This window comes from Alternaria metachromatica (genome assembly GCF_023757995.1).
Source record: "Alternaria metachromatica strain BMP 0045 chromosome Unknown scaffold_50, whole genome shotgun sequence".
Lineage (NCBI taxonomy): Eukaryota > Fungi > Ascomycota > Dothideomycetes > Pleosporales > Pleosporaceae > Alternaria > Alternaria metachromatica.
This window is the reverse complement of record NW_026055541.1, coordinates 85,331-106,944: the sequence shown is the minus strand read 5'-3', so window position 1 is coordinate 106,944 and position 21,614 is coordinate 85,331. Positions and strand designations below refer to the sequence as shown.

At 54.6% G+C, this 21,614-nt stretch overlaps 6 protein-coding genes across 6 annotated transcripts; 4 read left to right on the top strand and 2 right to left on the bottom strand.

Moving 5' to 3' along the window:
* Positions 1-2,899: 2,899 nt before the first annotated feature.
* J4E83_010717 (uncharacterized protein) lies at positions 2,900-3,259 on the bottom strand (the record flags this gene model as incomplete). The annotated part of the gene is made up of 3 exons (XM_049337597.1): positions 2,900-2,980; positions 3,043-3,146; positions 3,223-3,259. 3 exons carry the CDS (start codon positions 3,257-3,259, stop codon positions 2,900-2,902), a joined length of 222 nt encoding a protein of 73 aa, XP_049183283.1.
* A 1,964-nt stretch (positions 3,260-5,223) lies between these two features.
* J4E83_010716 (uncharacterized protein) lies at positions 5,224-6,689 on the top strand (the record flags this gene model as incomplete). The annotated part of the gene is made up of 2 exons (XM_049337596.1): positions 5,224-5,330; positions 5,522-6,689. The coding sequence occupies 2 exons, from the start codon at positions 5,224-5,226 to the stop codon at positions 6,687-6,689; spliced, it is 1,275 nt and encodes a 424-aa protein (XP_049183282.1).
* A 4,620-nt stretch (positions 6,690-11,309) lies between these two features.
* Positions 11,310-12,867, top strand: J4E83_010715 (uncharacterized protein; the record flags this gene model as incomplete). Its single annotated transcript, XM_049337595.1, has 4 exons — positions 11,310-11,732; positions 11,785-12,312; positions 12,384-12,579; positions 12,650-12,867. 4 exons carry the CDS (start codon positions 11,310-11,312, stop codon positions 12,865-12,867), a joined length of 1,365 nt encoding a protein of 454 aa, XP_049183281.1.
* A 464-nt stretch (positions 12,868-13,331) lies between these two features.
* On the bottom strand, positions 13,332-14,112 carry J4E83_010714 (uncharacterized protein; the record flags this gene model as incomplete). The annotated part of the gene is made up of 4 exons (XM_049337594.1): positions 13,332-13,337; positions 13,391-13,613; positions 13,672-13,850; positions 14,107-14,112. 4 exons carry the CDS (start codon positions 14,110-14,112, stop codon positions 13,332-13,334), a joined length of 414 nt encoding a protein of 137 aa, XP_049183280.1.
* A 913-nt stretch (positions 14,113-15,025) lies between these two features.
* J4E83_010713 (uncharacterized protein) lies at positions 15,026-16,628 on the top strand (the record flags this gene model as incomplete). Its single annotated transcript, XM_049337593.1, has 5 exons — positions 15,026-15,254; positions 15,320-15,348; positions 15,423-15,932; positions 15,979-16,416; positions 16,467-16,628. 5 exons carry the CDS (start codon positions 15,026-15,028, stop codon positions 16,626-16,628), a joined length of 1,368 nt encoding a protein of 455 aa, XP_049183279.1.
* A 1,603-nt stretch (positions 16,629-18,231) lies between these two features.
* J4E83_010712 (uncharacterized protein) lies at positions 18,232-21,342 on the top strand (the record flags this gene model as incomplete). The annotated part of the gene is made up of 5 exons (XM_049337592.1): positions 18,232-18,633; positions 18,704-19,034; positions 19,097-19,309; positions 19,442-21,201; positions 21,259-21,342. 5 exons carry the CDS (start codon positions 18,232-18,234, stop codon positions 21,340-21,342), a joined length of 2,790 nt encoding a protein of 929 aa, XP_049183278.1.
* Positions 21,343-21,614: the final 272 nt, after the last annotated feature.

Genomic DNA, 21,614 nt, shown 5'->3' with positions numbered 1-21,614 from the left:
CGCTGAGCTTGCCATCATGGGACTGAGCTTAGTTTTCGATATCCGTGTTTCGAAATGGCTATACCCAAGATACGTTACAACAATGTCTGCTAACACTATTTGGGCGTCTTCTAATGAGAAACCTATGTGTCTCACGTCGTCAAGACCGTGGATGATGTACTGCTTGACACTGTGATGTATCACTCGGACGGTTGATTCTTCCTCATCAACAGTAAGAAGACATCCACAGCAGGTTAATGCTGATTGAACATCGTTTAACATCTTAGATGGGTCCCAAACTGCATGTCCTGGATCAACGCTTAAGGCTTCTCTCAACTCACTGGTCGTCAGGGGTCGGTGAGCTGCCAAAACGATCTCCAGAGTCTTTGCCTGAAGGGATGGATCCGAAATTCCTGACTTGTGCAAGATGCGGGCAAACGTTTGGGCCAGGTCTTTCGGCAGGTCTCCCAAGGCTTCGCGGATAGTGTGATCTGTCTTCATACTACATAAAGACTGGATCTGAAGAGCTGCCCAGAGGAACATCCCTTGAGAGCCCTGAAGTAGCGTGTCTTGAATGTCCAATATCAGGGTAGAATCTCCAATGTTCAAAAGATCCTGGTCCAGACAACGACAAAGTTCTGCTTCGATGAAGCTCTCGATGTCTGGGTTGCTTTCCGGTAACTGAACTATGCGGGCATCCAGGAGGCGACGTGTCATCGACTGTAGACCTAAAAATGCGTTTACCAGGTCAGTATTCTCCTCGCATGCACTTCGTACAGGGGCATCACTAACCCTTGTTTGGCTCTACACGGAAAGACGCACAAACAAAGACCTTTAGCTTTGCTTGGAGGTCCCTCAACGCTTGTACCAGCGTCGCCATTTCTCCTTCGCTGCACTCGTCCAGTCCATCTACTACGAGAAATGTTTTACAGGTAGGGGGACAAGCCTGGAGAACCATTTCCAGTATCTTGTTAATGTCTCCAGTGGTGTGTACATCTTGGCATACATCTGAAAGTTTGTCGAAGTCAGCAATACTCCGCAGCATTTGTCGCACTAGTGAACCAAGAATGGTGCGTGCTTGCAGACTCTCGGGTAGATCGTGTCTGCAGAAGAAGTAGGCTACCAAGGGTCGATCTCTTTCGGTAGAGAGGCTGAGATCGTCCACGATGTTGGCTAGCAACACGGACTTTCCCGATCCCAACTTGCCAGTGAATACTATTGTGCAAGTTTGTAAGCTATCCTTCCACTCTCGATATTTGTCGAAACGTGTAAAGAGCGATGTATTCCCGACCTTCCTTGTCTGCTTCCAGACTGTTTCGTAGTCGTACGTAGAACAGAGATCGAGCACCTGCTCCTTCGCCGCAAGTTTTTGCTGGTACAATGCGGAGTCGAACATTGATCGGGATAATGCTCGAAACCCAGAGCTTTGTTGGAACTCACTGACTTGCACCTCTTTCTCAATCGAACGTGCCCATTTCTCGAGGTCATACTGAAACGCTTTCAACTCCCCTCCACTCAATGATGATGTGAACTGCTGGAGAGCGGACTTTTGGCCAAACCTGAGCAAGTAACGACATAGAGCAACGACCACAATGAAATATTCCAGGATATAGACCTGTAGCATTTTCGACAGTGGATAGAGCACGGCAATCTCTTGATGGCGTGGACAAGAGCGACCAATGTCCATGAATATCGATGATAGTTTGTCTACGTGGTTTGAAACGCTCACAAACGACTGCGTACTATCAGTGACTGACGTGAACATGGACACAACAGCAATTACTGACCAATATCGACATGCGTACCAATGACCACACACCACACGCGATCAGGTTCTGCGAGCCGCCAACCACGACATCCCCAAGCGCAGCAAATTGCTGAACAGCTTGAAGGAAGTTGGTAAAGCGCGGACCGAAGCATCGACTGCTAAATTTGTTTGACATGCGGCGGTCAACCTCGGCGGTCAGTCGCATGACATCGCTTGTTGTGGGTTTCGCCAAAAGTGTCTGCGACTTCAGAGTGCGAAATGCGGACTTCTGTTCGCTTGACAGGTCGGCTTCGAATTCGGAGACAGCTTGAGCGAGACGGATTTCGGGACTGAGCGACCCAGCTTTAGCCAGAGCTTTAGACATAGCCGTTGCCCCACAGCTACAGGACACAAGGTTTCAAGCCCGGGCCCAGGCCGTACGACAAGGTTGCTGCAGGACTAAAGCGTGATCAAGAGATCAACATTACAGTAATGTTAACAGGGGTGTGGTTGAGGTCGCGATGTGGCTCAATTCAGAGTCGTACAGTTGGAGGATTAAAAAACATAGAATGGCGTCTAATGTGAGTGAGGACGTAAAGAGTGAAAAGACAAAAGGTGGCTGCCATGTCAGCATGCAGCTGGTAAAGCTGCCTAGATGCTGCGCACCGGGCTGAGTATGGTTGCGCATCTCAGCCGCGCCCTCGGCAGCCATTCCCTATTGGAGAGATTGGCCCCTATTGATAATGCAAAGCTGCGAACGAGAACGATGCGATCCAGAATCCATGAGTTGAGACGAAGACACATCATTTGGACAAACGATCGGAGTCGTCCGGTCTTCGGATTCATCAAATTAGCCAGACGGGGTGACGTCATAGGCACTACATTGGCTAGCACGTGGTTCAGCATGACTTGACCCCCAAACCGCAGCCAGCACAGATCGCAGTATCAAACACAGCGCTGAACGTTCACGGAAGGTAAGGTGCGACTCCCTGTACGCAGGCGTATGCGTACCAATACGCACCACGAAGAAAAAGAACGAAAGCAGATGCAACAACAGAGCGACAAGAGCGTGTGCTGAAATTGAAGGTATATTCCGCATGCTATAAGCTGCTCTTCACTGTTTCCTAGAATATGATGTGTATATCCACCGCACACGTGTGTTCCTCAACCACTCTATTTGTTCAACTCCTCAGCCCTCTTCTTAAGGTCCTCCTTGCTCTCGGCCTTGGGCATGTTGTCCGGAATGGCTGGGCCCTGTAATCACGTTAGCTTCCGTTCCGACCCAGATGTATAACAACGGCACGCGAATAGCATACCTTGGAGTTGTGAGCGGAAGCGAGTAGGTTTCCGCCCTCGGCGTGGTTGTCGTGCGAGGATGCGGTTGAGTCGGAGGACTCCTTTGCGATCTTGTCGGTGAGGCCTGTGGAGATGACGTGTCAGTTACGGCTTGAGCAGGGTGGATGGTATGGTGAGTGGTAAGAGCAGGTCTAACTTACTGCCAGCGGCGCCTTGCTCAATTGGGTGGTCCGGCATGTTAGTTTAGGTTGATGTGGTGACTGACTGCTTCTGTCGTCGAGGTTTCGGTCCGCCGATATAAAGGAACCCTTTGACGTAGGCGTCTACTTTGTCTTCAAGAGACTGTTCTTTCACGACGAGGTTCTTGACGTCCTGTTCGAGTGCGGCTGTCTCGTTGACTTTGTTGTCGGGCAGGTCGCGGAGGTTGGGAAGTTTATTGTAAAGGGCTTGTACCTCTTCAGAATAGGCTTGCAGTTCGGCAATAGAGGGGGTTGAAGACATGGCTGGTTATGTAGGGCTAGGCGTTGTAGCAACCGGGTAGTGCGTGATCGGTGACGTAGATGAGTGTGGCAGGCCCGCGGCTGGAAGCTGGCTGGAAGGGGAAGCTGCCGCTGGGTGGTGGGGGAGGGGCAGCCCTTGGCACCTGGGAACTTTGGTTCTGTGGACGCAGCCAGCACCGTCCAAGACTACTGTGGAGAGGTCGGTGGGTAAACAAGATATCTTGCATGCGTATCATGGATCCTGTGTCGGCGGCTTCTCCGTGGCAGATGCTGGACGTGGTCGGGTCACGTATTCGTCCAACAAGCCAGCGTGTATTTCTTTCAGGAAGGACATTGCTGCACACGCCGAGATGGCAAAGGACGCGTAACTGGATAGGACGTTAACGTAGGCTTCATGTTATACGATGCGCCGCCGGCGTACCTAACCACAAGCCAAATGAGACTGGAAGAGGTATGTTCTTGGAAGGCCTTGGAATTGAACTGCACTCCAACTGCATTGACGCTCAGTATGTCTTCGCAAACACCTACCGAGGGATACTGAACCTACTGTAGAACATCTGCTTTGTCGCCTGTACGACAAAAGCGAGGAGTCCATATAGAGCTATATGTGGAGCGAACCGGCCGGTGACGCGCGTGCCTTCCAATGTCGAACGCAGTGCGCCCGGCCGAGCAAGTTGGCACAAGTAGGCTAGGTGAAGGCTCACCTCGAAGCAGGTGATGCTGATCTTGGTCGAAAAGACAGTGTCACCTTGTATACATGCTTGCGCCCCGTATAGGTTGTCAAGAGCAGCCCATTGTGCAATGGGCTTGAAGATAGGCGCATGCCATCTGCCACCGGGCAAGCTGTGAGGGCGCAGGCAGACGTAGAGCATATCATACCACCCACTCAACAAGCTCACGAGAGACCAGGCCGCAATCCAGTATCGGGGTTTGTGCGTGAAGCGTATCATTGATGTGCAATGGATGGAGCGACACGGCATCTAAGGAGACGACGTGCTCTACATATGTCAATGTCGGATATCGGATGGAAGTGCACGCCCTCTGCCGTTCTTGCCGGATGGTACCTGTTGAACGCGTAGCACACTACAAGCTTTGGAGAAGACGATCGTGCCATGTAGCCGGAATGACATGCGACGAGATCGGGTTGTTGACGTTCGGCGCTCTCTTGTTGATGGCATGCCGCGAGGCGTCACCAGCATTGCGTACTCCCTCCCCGCTGTCAACTCCACTCCGCGCCGTATGATTGCCAACCATGGAAAAGCTACTGCGCGCGATCGAAATGCGACGACACAATCTTGCACTCGGGTCTAAATACGATAGCGCCACAATAGGCTTTGCGGGGAAGAAGCGCTGTATTGATGCGAAACGCGGATTAGCGGCGAACTCAGCCACGGCGACCGCGTCGGCATGGGTGCTTGGCCATGTCCCGCCCCTTCCAAGCTTCACGGCCGTTTCGCCTTTGGCACCCAGCGTCATTCCAGGGGACGTCAAAGCAAGCGATGCACCACCACATGACCCGGACACTCACGCCTCGCCTTATACTTCCTCCTTGATGCCGTGAACTCCTGTAGCGACATGAGGCACGTCCTGTCCCGTCGATCGTTATATCCCCATCCATAGCCATATACCCCGGCCGGCCTCTGCACCGCGAACGACTCCCTTAAACCCGCTGGACGGAAGACTTGAACACTTGATATCGCCATGCCGTCGCTACTCGTCCACTCGCTGTTTGCGCGCCAGAATCCGCTGGATGAGGCCAAGAACACGCTCAGTTCATGGGACAACTGCATGGCCAAGGCCTACTGCAAGTGCGTTGGATCGCCAGGCCTCAGGCTGCTTCTCCTTTGCTCACAGACAACAGATGGCCGGTTATCGTCGTAATCATCATTGGCGCCCTCATCGTCATATCCGTGGTTACCTGCATAGCGCGATGCATATGCTGCGGCGCCGAGTGCGCCTGCTGCTGCTTTAGGTGCTGTACGTGCTGCTGCAGCGGCAGTGGTGGCAGAGGCCACAAGCGCGTCAAGAGCGATCCCGCTGCGCCGTATCCCACGCCATATGGAGCGCCTCCTCCTCCCATGAACCCCTACGCCCAGGCGCATGCCGCTGCGCCGCCTCCTCCGCCCATCGACACCCGCCCGGTCAACCAGCAATACCGCTCCAACGCCATGCCCACCTTTGCGCCAGCCGCGCAGCCCGAGAGACCGCAGTTCGCGACATTCGATTCGACACGAGCCGTCGTCAACGAAGACTCCCTGCCCGCAATGCCCACGTGGAAAGACGGGCGCGACGTCCATGTCCAAGTCGAGGAACAACCCATGCCCCAGAAGCAAGGCGACATGGAGATGGACAGGCTAGACCGCAATGGCAGTCCTATAGGGGGGTCAATGGCGGGCGTAGCAGCGGCAGCCGTGCCCACACAAAGACGATCGCCTGGCCCGGGCCGGTCCCCAGTGTCACCAATGGACAACTACGGTCAGGGCTACCCCCAAGGCGGCTACCAAAACGATTCCTTCGTCAGCGAAGGAGCCCCGTTGAACGGCCAGGGTGCATACGGCCGACCATACGCGCAGCAGGACGACTACCGCAGAGGTTCGCCAGGGCATACCCTATCACCAGTCTACAGCGCAAACGAAGGATACGCGCCACAGCAGCAGCAGCAACAGCCCTACGGCCGCCGCTCGCCAGGCGCACCCCAAGCCTACGACTCCCACGACCAGCTCAGTCAATACAACCAGCAACCTCCTTACAACCAACAACCCTCCTACAATCAACAACCTTCCTACAACCAACCGCAAACCTACGACCAGCGCGACTACTACGACGAGCCCGACCACCGCCACCAATCCCCCTCACCACCCGCCGCAAACCCCTACGCCTACAACAGCGACCCCTCCCCGTCGTACGATATCTACACGCCCCCACCAGCACCAGCAGCGTTGCAGCCCGGCTACGCAGCTTCTGAGTCAACAAACCATGGCTCCTTCACAAATGCGGCGCCAGCATACCCAGGGCAGAGGTCGTATACGCCGGTGGCTGGAAGTGTGGGGCAGCAGCAACAGCCTTATCGTGCTTTTACTCCGGGCGCGGAACAGCAACAACAACCACAGCAGCAGTATACTGGAGTTAGTAGGAAACCTGTCGACGGGTCTTTTAGGGAAATATAGAAATAGCATGTATGTTTTCGTATATAGGGAGAATGTGATACCCATACAAACAACCCCTTTCAGCGAATCTTCACTATCGTCTATTGCGAAAGGACTGTCAGCGCGGCCCTGCGGTTCTAATTTTACATCAGTCGCGGGGCCAAGCGCTTTCGCGACAACATCGCAATGCTTCGTTTGTCTAACTTGACACCCGGAAGGAAACCAACATAGCGCATGCATGGCGAGCAGTGATATAGCATCTACGGTGTCTTCAAAACCAGCTTACCTAAGTAGAGCGTCTTCGTCAGACCAGAACCTGCTTCTCCCTTAATGAACATGATAATCGAAAAACAGGTTGTCGAGTGCAACATCGCCGCCATTGTTCATATTTACAGGCTTGTCAACCGTAGCGGAACCTTGAGAAGAAATAGGGCTGATGATCTCGACCGCATTATTCGGCCCATCGCGCTTGCGCACTACTATCCAGCCCGGTAACCCACATACCAGCAAGGCTCGATCATCGACCTTAGTCTCATCTGAGCAAGCCAACAGGCAAAACGCTCCAGGTATCGCAGAGATGCTGACGTAGCAAATCTTTCGCTTATGCTCAGCAATCAAGTTGCACAAGCAGATCTGAGTTGTCATAAACTTGCGAAACCATCCAGGAACTTTGGTGCCGTCCATCCAGAGACTGAGGTTTGCTTCCAGGCTGTCTCTTTTCGACCCGGATAGAATCTTTGCCCAGCTTGTTCGATCTCTCGGGCTTGGCCATGGCGCCCCGGCGCTAATTGGCACAAGAGCGTTGGATGGCTGGGTATAGAAGATGGCGTGGATCTTGCAGCCAATAGCTTTCGCCCAATCTGCCCATTGGAGTATGCTTCGTAGATTCTGCATATGGGCATGTCTTTCATCCGTCTCCAATGCTGTCACCGTTATCAGAGAGAAGGAAACACAACCGCAAACGACACCGGTTTCCCTAGCAAGCACCTTCAAGACGCTCTGAGTAGAGTCTAGGGATATCAGTTGACGAGCACGATGCTTACTGAGTCTGTCCTCTGACTCTGGTGAAGTAGCTATTCCCTGAAGATCGGTCCCTGGGAATCCTGGCAATTCCCGCCAGGTGTTGCTGTTGAAGGTAGACCAATCAGGGATCCACGATGGGGCTCCTGGTAGCCGTCGCGCAGCAGCGATATGAAGGAACCGTAGATTGCGAGTCGTTTGAACCAGGTGGACAGTGAGCTGACGATAGAGCAAAGGGATCTGTCTCTCCTTCGCGACGTCATATCTCGGCTCAGAAAGATCGCTTGCTCCACGCTGGCGTAGGATAGCCCAGATACCGTATGCCATGTCTCTTGGATCAGTAGCTGCTCTCTGGTACAGCGCGCCCACCAAGTCGTCTGACGCAGTCTCCTTGATATCGCCTCGATAGCTTTGATACGTGGGGCGTACGGCGAACCAGAAGAACATGAGACAGTACAGTGTTCCAAAACAGCCGATGAACATAAACGCATTCTCAGTCTTGCCCCCAAGTTGAAAACGTACTCCCCACCGAGGATAATTTCGAGCGCAGATGGACACAACACCGATTAAGAGAGACGTCGTTGTGTAGGTCAGCAATAGACCAGAAAATGTACTCAGCAACCATCTTCGCGTCGAGAGAATCCTCTTAACGATAGTCTCATGCTCGTGAAGAGTATGAAGCACGCTACGTTCCGCTGGTTGACTAATCGATTGTAGGTTTCCTCTGTCAAAAACGATTGCCTCCCAAGCAATAGCGGCTCTCGGAAAGTATCTGAATGAAGTCCTTAGGGAGAGCAGTGTCCACTCGAAGTCAGACCACCGCACGTGTTCAGTTCCACACACAATCACTGGGTGGGAGGCCAGCAGGATCTCTTGATAAGTCCACAGTCGGTTCTTCCACGGCCGGTCGAAAACGTAGACGAGATCCATTCCTGAGACGTATTGCATCCGGCGGGTAAACCTAGCCAGTAAAGGCTTGTTATTCCCTGTCTACGTTAGCCTAACACACTTGGTGAACAGGTAAGTACTCGCCCCAAAACGGTTCCGGGTGGTGCGTGAGACTCCAAGAGGAAAGCCCAAGACGCAGCGCTGCAACAAAAGGTCGATACTGCGGTGGTCCATTCGGCACGATTCTCACATATCTACGAAGACCGCCCTTCGCCAGGTATTTCATGACGCGGTCGGATTTCTCATCACCCGTCCCCAACCAGACATACACTTGCTCAGCCTTTGAGTAGATATCGCCCATGAGAGGAAGCTGCCACGCTTTCTCCTTTCTCACGTCTTCTTGGTCGATGCAAATCGCGTCTACCCAGATGACGAGACCCTGCAGCTTCTTGCTGAGGTGCCATAAGGCTGAATGACAATTCTCGCCTACACCGAACACAATGCCGTCGCATACAATGTTGCGCGTGGGAGTTGGGTCCCCCCATACGTATGATAATGCTGTGAACGCAGGATCAAAGTCGAGATCGATGATGCGTAGAGTGCATTCGACCGGTGTGTCCTTGGTGGCATCTTGGGGGATCGGTCGCACGTCGAGAACGCGTATAGTTCTTGTTTTTGGACAAAGAGCATGCTTCTCGTACACGGCTTGCTTTTTTGATGAAATCTCCTCGGCTTGCTCTACACATGAGACCGCATCGGCCATTGTTGGTGGTACACTGAGCGTGCAAGGCTGAGATGTAAGTAGTGCAAAACTTCGAGATAGTATGGAAGTATAGTAACAGCTTTGCTGCCAGATTAGAATGAACGTTCCCCAGAAGCGAAAACAATAAGGTGTGTGATAGAATTTTGTAAAGAATGAAGAGAGGGGAATGATGTACTGTCGTAAAGGACTTCAGCAAGCAAGGCTGAGAAACACTAGTCACAGCCTAGTCTGGCTACGTGCACACCACCAGCACTTTACCCCGCGACTGTTGTATAATTAGAACCGTGTGGCTGTATTCGTATTTCTCACAATCATGACTGGATAGAATAGAGTTCATATATCCAGGTCTCTTGTCGATCTATTGCCGGGCTCGCGGTGTGAGCTTTTACTTCTGTCCTGGCTCACACGAGCCAGCGTGAAGAGTAGCGGATACAAAGCCTCATTGGAAGGAGTTCGTGTGATAGTTCTCAGTGCAACCTCGTTATCCGGGTCATCGCTAACGTGACCCACGTAGCGATGACATAGGGAGCTTGAGCGCTGTCCAGAGAAAGCCGGATCGTGTCGCAGCAGCGTGTCGTGCCTTATACCTGAATGGAGTGGAGTGACAAATATGAATATGCCTTTTTGCAAAAAACAAGAGGTTGAAGCCCATCTTACTGTTGTCCTGAGCAGTCTTGCACGGGCCGCGTGCTCTCGCGAGTCGCTCCTGCTACCTGCCTGCGTTTGCATTCGGGGGCGACGGGCGTACGAGGCAGCGTGAGAGTCTGATTGCACGGAACCATGTGAATGCGACATAGGAGCTAGTGGAAATGAGAGCAGGGCAGGATGATGAGAAGTCGCTCTTAGAAACGTCAAAGCCGTGTCTGTAAAGGAGTCTTGGTCGGGAACAGCCGATGGCGGCCGGTGCACAACACCTGGGCAAGCACCGCCGCTAAAATTCTCGCCGAATGACGGGCTCTTGTCCGACAACATCATACATCGCTCAAGAATACACTGCTTACTTAACTTACCAACCATGAGCGCGATACCTTCATTGCCAGGGCGTTATCTTCCTTATCTCGAGGATCTGGTATTAGTGGGTCAAGATGCAGCATCCGACGGAAGCAGAGTTCCGGAGCGCAAAATATGCCGACAGGCAAGACCACCCGTTGCACTGACAAAGCAGAAGTGATGCGACAACTACACCGTGGGCGACAGAAGTATATGCATACCATCCAGCATCGTGTTACCGAGGAAGTCTTGACGATCAATCAGCGTACGGCTTGGTGGATGCGAAAGCCAGCGTAGTGCGATGACCTTTCCAAAGATGGCTTTGCGGATCGAAAGAGAAGCCTGTGTATCAAAAGTCGATTGCCGCAAGTCCAGCAAGGTCAGAAATCGATGTTTGCAAAAAAGAGAGTGTAGAAGAATACGTTTGCTCGCGGAGTCGAAGCATACCTAAAGTACACAGGTATAGTAGACGGCAAGTCTTGACGCGGAAGGATCATGATCCCTCACACACTAGTACAATTGCGCAAGAGAGCCCTGGAGCGATCCGATGAGGTCTTCCGTCGGATCTTCCGTCGGATCTTCCGTGTCGGCTACGTATCGTCTATTGACGTTACACAGACATCCTACGGCTACGCAACTTCGCCAACTTCCAACTTGGGTCATGAGCAGCACGTCTTATCACCGCAGTCTGTGTAAACTCTGGAAAGATATTGGTGCTTGCTAATTCCACAAAGCCATTTACAGATAAGACAGTTCCGAAGTTGGAAGGGTCACATCGGCTGAGTGGCTCGAGCTATATCGGAATGCTGCAAGGTACGGGCTGAAGATGGCATTCACGCAGTACATTAGGAGGAGGTGATCCAATCCAATGATCCTCATACCCATCTTCCAGCCTTCCTGACACTGCCTTCCGTTGTCCATACTATACCCATCCTCTTAGCGATCCATCCCTTTACAGCACCGACGTGAATCCTGCAACCATGGGCTCAACAGAACTCAACAGCTGGAGACCTCTTAGCGTAGGCATAATCGGCGGAGGCATCGGCGGCCTCTCCTCAGCCATCGCACTCCGCCGCGCCGGCCACACCGTCACAATCTACGAGCGCAACGACTTCGCCGGCGAAGCAGGCGCATCCGTCTCCTGCGCCGCCAACGGCACGCGCTGGCTCCACGAATGGGGCGTCGATGTGGAGAAAGGCGATCCCGTTGTTTTGAAGAAGCTCATAAACCGGGACTGGACGACGGGCGAGCCGGTCAGCGTCTACGATCTTGATGACTATGAGGAGCGGTGGGGTTATGTGTATAATATGTTTCATCGGCAGTATATGCATAAGATGCTTATGGAGTGTGCGCTGCAAGAGGAGGGGGAGGGGACGCCGGTGGAGTTGTTGGTGAACCATCCGGTAAGATCTGTGGCCTCTCTTCTCATGACACTGTGCTGATAAGTGTTTGCAGTGCAAAAGTATAGACATCCCCACCGGCCTAATAACCTTCTCCAACAACACCACCTTCCACCACGACCTCATCATCGGCGCCGACGGCATCGGCTCCACCACCCGCAAGATAATCGGCCTGAACCCCGAAAAGCGCCCCGCAAAATCCAGCTGCCTACACGCCAACGTCCTCCGCAAGGACATTCACCGCCTCGGCCTACAAGACTACTCCCTCAACAGCGCACTAGAATACTGGGGCGGCCAAGAAGGCAAGTGGGACAAAATCGTCCTCTCGCCTTGTAACGGCGGCGAACTTCTCTCCTACTACTGTTTCTTCCCCCGCGAGAAAGGCGACTATGCGAATCAGACGTGGGGTGGTGCCGATTTGCCTGTCGAGGAACTGCTTGCGCCGTATCCTGAGCTCGATGAGAAAGTCAAGGCTCATCTTGCTATTGGGATTGAGGTGAGGCCGTGGCGGCTTTGGGTTCATCAGCCTTATCCGTATGTTGTTAAGGGGTGTATTGCTTTGATTGGGGATGCTGCTCATCCGGTAAGAGACATACCATCGATTCCTACACGACGCCATTCTTAAGTACATTGAAACTGACTTGCATGTCTCAGATGATGCCGCACCAAAGCCAAGGCGCGTGCATGGCAATCGAAGACGCAGCCGCCCTAGGCATCCTCTTCAGCAAAGACTACTTCAGAGGCGACGTACAAGAATCACTCGCCGTCTACGAGAAAGTGCGACTGCCTCGCGCGACAAAAGTCCAGGCTTCTGCTGCGAAAGCGGCGTCTAACATCAACGAACGTATTGGTATGTCATCTTAACATCAGCATCAGCATCCATTTTCGCAGAACGAGTAACTAACGGAAGGAATTTGTAGGCTTCAGCAGCAACACATCAATGGCGAACTACAAGGTTGAAGACGAGGCGAAGAAGTTGACGATCGAGGAGATGAACGCATATGATATGTACAAGGACATCGACCAGGCGTTCGCGGAGATGGAGGGTGTGCCGTACACGGATAGATATGTTAGGGGATTGCCGTTTGGGCTAAGGTTGTCGAATGGGGTTCAGATTGCTGGGAATGCGCGACTGTAGTGTTGGGAGATGTACTTAATCGGATTATAAATGTACAAACATGCATCGCTTTGATCCCCGTATGCGCGCCGTGTTGGACGTAGGAAGGATTGCGACGTTGCCGCGAGAACGTCGGAGATGAAGCATGTTGATCGGATTCACGCACAAGGTAGAATTGTATGTGCGACAATATGATTGCGTCTCGATTTTCTTCGTCAGTTACTTTTGATCGTGCCATCTCATTCATCATCATCCTTCCTTGGCCGCGGTGGCTTCTGTCCGTACACCAGCGACCTAAGCTTCCGTCAGCATCGTAACAAACCGGGTATCAAGCATAATTCACTTACACTTCCTGATAAGCATGAATCCCCCTCGTCCTCAACGCCGTCCTCATATGCGCAAGATAAACCTCAACCTCCTGCTTCGTCCACCCCATAATCGTGGTAAGCAGATACAAACTCCACCCTTCAATCCCCTGCTCCCAATTAATCCTGTTATACTGCCCCAGCTCCTTGAACCGCTTATCCGCCGGCCAGCCACCCACAGGCAACTTCCAGCGATGCTCCACGACGTTTATAAAGCCCGCGGCTTCTATCCCCGCGCGCTGTTCGTCGGCGGTGCGCAGCGACTTTCCGAAGCGGTCGCCGAGTTCGAGGGAGAGCTTGCCCCAGCGGTCGTAGATGGAGCCGGGGGTTACGGTGCCGTCGTCGGATTTGGGGACGACGGAGAATTCGAGTTGTTCGATGTAGCCGCCGGGTTGGAGATGGCTTGGGAAGGGGTTAGTATGGTGGTGCTGTTCCTGGGGTGTGGGGTGTGTGGACGTACTCATAGCACTCTTTGTAGAAGGCGGGCCAGTCGGCTACGCAGCCGAAGAGGGATCGTATGTGGATGAAGTCGAAGTGGTCTTTCTTGTAGAGCCATGGCTCGGTGAAGTCGTCGATTTCGAAGCGGACGTTTGGCGGGACCATGGAGGGTTGCGTGGGACTGAGGTCCGTTCCGAGTACCTGAGCTTGTCAGAGTGGTGTCGCGGACTCTTCGTCGCATATTTGTCCGTACCTCGGCCGATGGGTATCTATCCGCAAAGTCGCTGTTGGGTTCCCGTCAGTTTGTCGGTCGACATGCGAGAACGTGAGACTGACATAGCCCAGATTCCTGACTGGTCAGCTTTTTCGTTCGTCGATCAGGGTGTTCCTTGCATACCGGTGCCAGTCCCCAGATCCAAGACGTGCTAGAGTACCCGATTGTCAGCCCGAAGCCAACAGCCATGGTGTCCTGTCTGAGTCCAAACGTACCATGGGCTGTTTCGATATGGGTGCCAGGAACAGCTCGCCATCGAGTAAGAGGAGGCATATGTGGTGACTACCCAATCCAGTCAACACGCGTCCTTCGCCAAATGGGTCGCATGCCATACACAATATCGAGCTGGTCTGCCGAAGTCTCATCATTCGGCCCCCCTGTGCTCACTTAGGAACAGCATTGGCATGGAACGAGCGGGCAGCCCACAGTATGATCCTTCCTTGTATGCATGGTATCGCCGGCCGTTGCGGTACTTGTAGTTGTATACGGCCGATTTCAGGGACGTCGTCTCGCTTCGGTCCGTGTCAGAAGGCGGCTGGTTGGCGGGTTCGTCATCCTGGGAAACTTACGATGCCGAATCGTCGCCAAATGCCGAGTCGGTTTCGTCCGAGTCCTGGACGCTGGTGTTAGCAACGCGACCATCGTTCGCATGGGGACACGGCTTACATGAGCGATCTGGGCTCCAATGTCGGCCATGTTTTTCGAGGCGCAAGATGGATGATTGTCGCAGCGAGGGGTTTGCAGGTATCGGAACAGTGCGAACGAGAGGGTCGCCCTGCCACCACTTAGCGTGACCTTTTGTACCGATTGCAACGTTCAGGCCAGCAGCTCGAACTACTGCCTTTCGCTCCCGACAGCCGTGTGACCGCGGCTCTACGCCGGCGACATGCACGCATGCAGACAGTCGACCGGCCAGACACCAGCGCTATCAGCCAGGTGCTCCGGTTGGCCGCGGTCGTCCGCAATATGGAGAGTTGTCCTTAATGAAGTGGGGATGGCGGATGCCGTCGTCGACTCGTCTGCGAGAACTGCGCGCGACCATTGAGGTCAACTTCATCCTCCTACTATCCTCACAGCGCCCGGCGAACTGTCCCACCAATCAATGCCGATCGTCGAGTCCCTACCCAGCGCAGCGGTACTGCTGTCCGCGGGACTGACAGCCCTGCTGGCCTACGTGCTGTACGCAGTGACCTACAACGTCTACGTCCATCCGCTGGCCAAGTTTCCGGGACCGCCTCTCGCCGGCGCTACGACATACTGGAAAGCGTATATTGAGTGCATCGCAAACCGGTCCTTTTGCCACTTCCTGGTCGAGCTGCATGCGCAATACGGTACGAGGGACCTGGCACGCAGTACACAAATGTGCAACGCTGACCCGTGTGGTGCGCGACGATAGGCGACGTTGTTCGTATTGGACCCAACGAGGTGTGTGAAGCATCGCGAGAATGCAGTGAACCCCACTCTTGTGCCACCACGTGTCGCTAACCATCATGGCCTAGCTCCACTTTGCCAACCCCCAAGCCTACCACGACATCTACAACAACAGGAATCGCTGGGACAAGGAAGCGACGCTCTACAAGAGCTTTAACGAGGACAGATCTAGCTTCGGCTATCTCACGTATGCCGAGGCCAAGAACCGCAAGGATGTGCTCAATCGCTCCTTCTCGCCGGCTGCCATCGAGAGCTCCGAGGGTCTGTTGATTGAAAAGACCAAGGCTCTCTGTGCAGCCTTTGAGCGGCAGAGCAAGGCTTCCGCAAGTGTTGATCTGTTTTACGCATTCCGCTGCATGAGTATAGATGTCATTACGACCTTTTGCTTTGGCAAATCCATCCATGCGGTGGATGAGCCTGACTTCAAGGCGCCCATTGTCGTGGCTCTTGACGCGGCTACCCCTGTTGCTATGTACTTCAAGTATTCTGATTTGTTCAAGAACTTCATACTGAAATGTCCGCCTAATCTGTCCAAGAAGCTTAGCCCTTTGACAGCGGGCATGATCGATCTAAACCAGGTATGTTCTTTGCTCGCTGGGGCAGCGGCCTACTGACGTGTTGAAGTTACTCTCGCAGCAGATCAACGAGCTCACTGACGACCCAGAGAAACTCAAACTTCTCCCTCACAACATGACCATCTACCATCGGCTAATGGACCCGGAAGCGCATCGCGACAAGCAGATTCCATCGGCTGAGAGCCTGTATGAAGAGGCCCAAGCGCTCATGTTCGGTGGCACAGACACCGTCGGCAATACCCTCATGGTCGGCGCTTTTCACCTGCTCAAGCATCCTGACAAGATGCAAAAGCTCAAGTCGGAACTATCCGCGGCATGGCCATCTCTCGTCGGAAACGAGCCCACGGTCCGCGATCTCGAAAGGGTACCGTATCTGACGGCGGTCATCAAGGAGTCGCTCAGGCTCTCATCGGGAGTTACCGCGGGCCTTTTGCGCATCGTTCCCGCAGCCGGTGCAACGATAGCGGGAGTCGAGGTGCCGCCGCAAGTATGTCTGCATTTTGCTCTAGGCGAAGACGCGTGCTGATTGCGTGCTAGACCATTGTATCGTGTGGGAGCACATTCGTCCACTTCAACGCCGACATTTTCCCAAAGCCAGACGAGTTTGTTCCCGAGCGCTGGCTCGATGAATCTGCGGACTTGGACAAGTGGCTCGTCGCCTTCTCGCGCGGCCCACGTATGTGCCTGGGAATCAAGTAAGTCGATCTCGGTAACTTCAAGTGAGATCCGAAGCTAATGTGGTAACTTTTCGCAGCCTGGCTTGGGCGGAGTTGCGCCTCGGCTTCGGCCACGTCTTCCGCAAATTTGACCTGGAGCCCAAGGGGAAACTGTAAGTCGACTGAAGTTTCTTGCTCGTATGCTAAACTAATGACGATCAGGCCTGAGCAGCTGGTGTGGCGGGATGTGTTCTTGCCCTTCTACCATGAAGACCATTTGCAGGCACATATGCGACCTGTAAGTGCGTGATAAGTGTTGTGTCGGACATGGTCGCTGTTGGGGTGGTCGAGTCATTTCATAGATTGTGCGAAGACGACAAAGGGATCAGCCGACCGTTGATCGTGCTCTGGACTTGCACACGTGTAATTGAGCGCCGATCAGTCGGAGATATGGCACCTGGGCGCAGATCAATATAGTATGAGCTAGTGGGTGCCGAGGTGCAAAGGGGGACAGGGCTTTCTGAAAGAAGTTTGTCAAGCTGAAAAGGGCATTGTGACTTGTCGCTGTGCCTCTAATCGGCGCATGTGATGTATTGCTGAGAGGCATCTTTCTGCAGGCGGTTCCAAAGTGGTGGAGGGTTGCATCAGACAGGGTGTTGTCGGATGTGACGAGGGCTCTGGGTGCACGACATTGCATTAGCTGCGGGTTCTATTGCGGCGTCAGCTACATGCGCGTTTGGTACAAGCGCGGAGCACTGTGGTTCGCCGCCTCGTCCAACCACAGCGCTGAGCTGGGGGGAGAAGTGAAGACCCCGCCCCGTTTGAGCAAGGAAGGAATTAATAGACGCGCTGCAGTCTGGATTAGTGTAAGAGCGAAAGTTAGCAATACAAAGTCGTATGTTAAGCTCCAGGTTGTTTACTGATATGACTTGAAGGGGATGTGGGGGAGCGGACAGCAGAACACGAAGGTAGCTGGCGATCATGGCGATCAGCAGCAGCGATGAGAGTTTGGAGAGCAGGAGCTAAGGGCGGCGGAAGTTTTGGAGCCGATGGAGTCAGAGTTGGAGCTTTCAAGGTTGTATGAGACGATAAGGTTGGCGGTTTGTGCCAATCGGAAGGGCAAACGGGGGCGCAGAAGGGCCGATGATTGGCGGGCAGGCGTCCAAGCATGTGCGGCGGAGCGAGACGAGATGAAGGGTGACAGGCGGGCCGCAGAGGCCGGGCAGCTAGCCAGGTCGTGGATGGTTGGGGTGGATGGTTGTGGGTGGACATGTGAGGGAGACATCTGAAAGGGCATGCGATCAGCCAAGGGGTTTGGATGCAGCGATTCAGGCGTCTCATTGTCGTGTGGAGAGGGTGGGATGCAGGCTAGCTGGTTAGCGACGCGGGCGCATCGTCTGGCGCAGGCGAGCTAGGCCCCGTTGGCTGCCATGAACTCGACTTCTCCCCGCTGAAATACTGCATACCAGTACATACGACGTACACACGACGTAGCATCACGACCGCCCACCTAGGTACCGCTGAACCCCAGCCCGCCCTTTGCCTGCCCCCAGCGCCTTCAATCCCCCAATGTCCCCATTGCGCCTGGCCGCCAGCCGTCGCACACGCCTTGACCTGGGCCCGCCCTCGCTGTGAGCGCCTTTACCATGCCCGCCACGGGAGGCAGCAGGGCCGTCCACGCGCCGCCCTCGAAGCCGACAGACAAGGGCAAGATGGCACAGGCCGCCCAGCCGCCGCGCAGAGAGAGCAGCGCGGGCACCTCAGCCCAGCGGCCCGGCATCAAGACGCGCGCATACTCGGCTCCCAACGTGCCCAAGAGCGACACCGACGGCCAAAGCGAGCTCGACCGCACCGACGAGGCCAGCGAGGCCGACGAGATTGCCGACGATGCCTTCTTCCAGCGCTACCACTTCCCCCAGCCCACCACCCTCTCCACCCAGCACGAGGAGGGCGACAGCAGCGCCGAGTCGTCGTCCGACACCGAGGGGCCCCTCTCGCCCACCCACCACAAGGACCGCCAGGCCCTGGATGCCTCGGAGCCTTCGAGTGTGAGTAGATGAGTTCATTGACACGGGGAGGATGATGTGTTGGCAATACCGCAGTAACTTACATATGTAGTCCACCAGTGACTCGGCATCAACCATGCAGGACCTCAACATCGCCGTCATCGGCGCGCGGACTTCGGGCAAGAGCACCTTCATCCGCCGCGCCCTGGGCCTGCCCGACACGGCCACGACAACCTCCTGCTCGCGCCGCATGACCATCGACGGCACCCCCTACGTCGTGCGCTTCCTCGAGATGACCTTCAACGACGTGCACGTCGGCGACCGCAGCATCATCAAGTGGCCCGAGACGGTCCACGACTTCGCGACGCCGCGCATGGACGCCGCCGTCACCCTCTACGACGTCACAAACCACGAGAGCCTGGGCAAGGTTCCGGAGATGCTGAGTGCGTACCCCGCCATCGCGTCAGCCGACGCGCCTCGTACGCGACATGCTGACTGAGTCCAGGCACACTGTCCAAGGCTCACCTGCCCTTTATCCTCGTCGCCTGCAAGTGCGATCAGCACCCCGCCCACCGCGAGGTCGATCCGCAAGTTGTGGAGCAGAAAGCAAAGTCCTTCATTGGAGACGTGAGCGTGTTTCAGACCTCCGAGTCGTCCCCGGAGACGCACCGAGGATGCCTGTCCGTCATCACTCGCGCGGCCATAGCCGCCAAGCGCCGTAAGTGGCTCATTTCCTTTTGTTACACGCCCAATTGCCCATACCCAATGCCCCCAATGCCCCCCAATGCCCCTAATGCCCCTCCATGCCCCCAATGCCCATTCCAGGGTGCAAGTCATTGACCCCCTGCAGCCAGGTCCCAGGCTTCCATGGCGCGGCGCCGGGCCAACTCTTCCGCCGTGAAATCAATCACCCAAAAGGACCTTTGGAGCCGCAAGCACGAGCGGGCTAGCTCGGAGATCTCCATGAGGTTTCAACGGGGTTCAAGCGAGGTCAAGGGCCACCGTTATAAGCCCAGCGACACCAACAAAACTTTTTTCAACGCTGAAGAGTCCCCCGGCTATGATTCCCAGGAGTCTGATGATAACGACTCGGACGCCGGCCAAAGCATCATGTCGGTGAAGCCGTCGGATGAGAATGGCTACACCTTCGAGCAGCTGGTCGACCGACTGCTCGCCCAGCCCATGTCCAAGAACGACTCCAAGTTCGTCTCCGTGTTCCTGGCTCTGTATCGGAGATTCGCAACCCCGGGCCAGCTACTAGAGGCCATCATCAAGCGCTTCGAGTCGCAGAACAAGGACAAAGAACTGCCCATGATCCGCATTATTGCCCAGCTCCGCTACCTGTCCATATTGCAACACTGGGTAGCCTACTATCCCGGTGACTTCGCCTACCCAACCACACGCCGACTCATTCGAAGGTTTGCATCGTCGTTGGCCTTGAACCGGGAGTTCTCCGTCGCCGCAACGGAGATTATCCGCGATCTTGAAATGGTCACCGAGGACGACGACACCGACTGGGCATGCAGCGACCGCCAACGAGCCCAGAACGAGAACATACCGACCTTCCACAACAACGTCCTGGACGAAGACTCCGACGAAGACGAGTTCTCAAGAGCACTCGGCCACATGTCCATGAGCAGCTCGGCACGGAATTCGGTTGCTCGCAGTAGCGTAACCGGTGGCGCTTCATCCACCAACGGCTCCATGGGCTCATCGCAGATCCTGCTTACCCAAGTCGAGAAGAACGAGCGACTCGCCCGACAACTGGAACCCAACCCAATCAAGCCCATGTCCAAGATTCAGTGGCACCAGCTTATGGGCGAATCGGACGAAGCCATCGCAAAGGAACTCACCCGGATAGACTGGATCATGTTCTCCTCGGTACGACCACGCGATCTTGTACGTCACGTCAGCTTGAATGCCGAAGAGAAGAAGCGGTGCAAGAATCTCGAAAATGTGACCCGCATGACCGAGCACTTCAACCACGTCGCCTACCTCGTCACCAACTACATCCTCCTGCGCGACAAGCCCAAGCACAGGGCGCTCATGATGGAGAAGTGGATGAAGATTGCACGACAACTTCGGAAACTCAACAACTACAACATGCTAGGTGCCGTAATGGCAGGCATCAACGGCACCGCGATCGGACGACTGGTAGCGACTCGGGAGCTGGTCCCTCAGGCCACCAACCAAGACTTCTGGAAGCTCGACATCCTCATGGGCCAGACCAAGTCGCACTCCGCATACCGACTGGCGTGGGAGAATAGTTCCGGCGAGCGCATACCATATATTCCACTACACCGCCGCGACCTCGTATCGGCTTCGGAAGGCAACTCAACCTTCGTCGGGGATAAGAAGAAGACAGACTCCGCATTCGCACCCCACCCAGGCGTCAGCGTCTTGGAAAGCGTCGTAGGGAAACGCGATAGCCGAGAGCCACCGCCAGGCGGGGTCGTCGGCAAGGAGCGGATAAACTGGCGGAAGTTTGAGATCATGGGCGAAGTCATCGTCGGAGTACAACGCGCGCAGGGTACTCCGTACCCGAACTGGCAGCGATGCGAAGAGATTCGGAATCTGATCTTGGACATCAAGATCAACAAAGACGACGAAGTAAGTCTTCCTCACTGTTGGCACTGTTGGTATTTCCAGTATACTGACATCATCTAGGAACTCTACGAGCGCAGTACCCATCTCGAGGCGGGCAGAGCCGACGAGAAGAGCAGGATCGCAAGATGGTTCCGAGAGCGTTAGTGCTTCTCTCCTACTTACCCACCCATTCCTAGCGCGCAGCTTTTCTTATCTTCATCTTTCATGTTGAGATCAGATAAGCTAAGTGCAGGTCTTTGACTACAGCCGGGCGTCTATCCCTGCCCTCATTGCCCTCCCTACCTCCAACACAGAACTACCAAGCCGCCGCGAGCACCACCAACTTTGTGCGCATCTGAGTACACCCACACCCACATCATCCACACCATCTACAACGTGTCGCATCTACACCACATCGCATCTCGGAACTATCTACA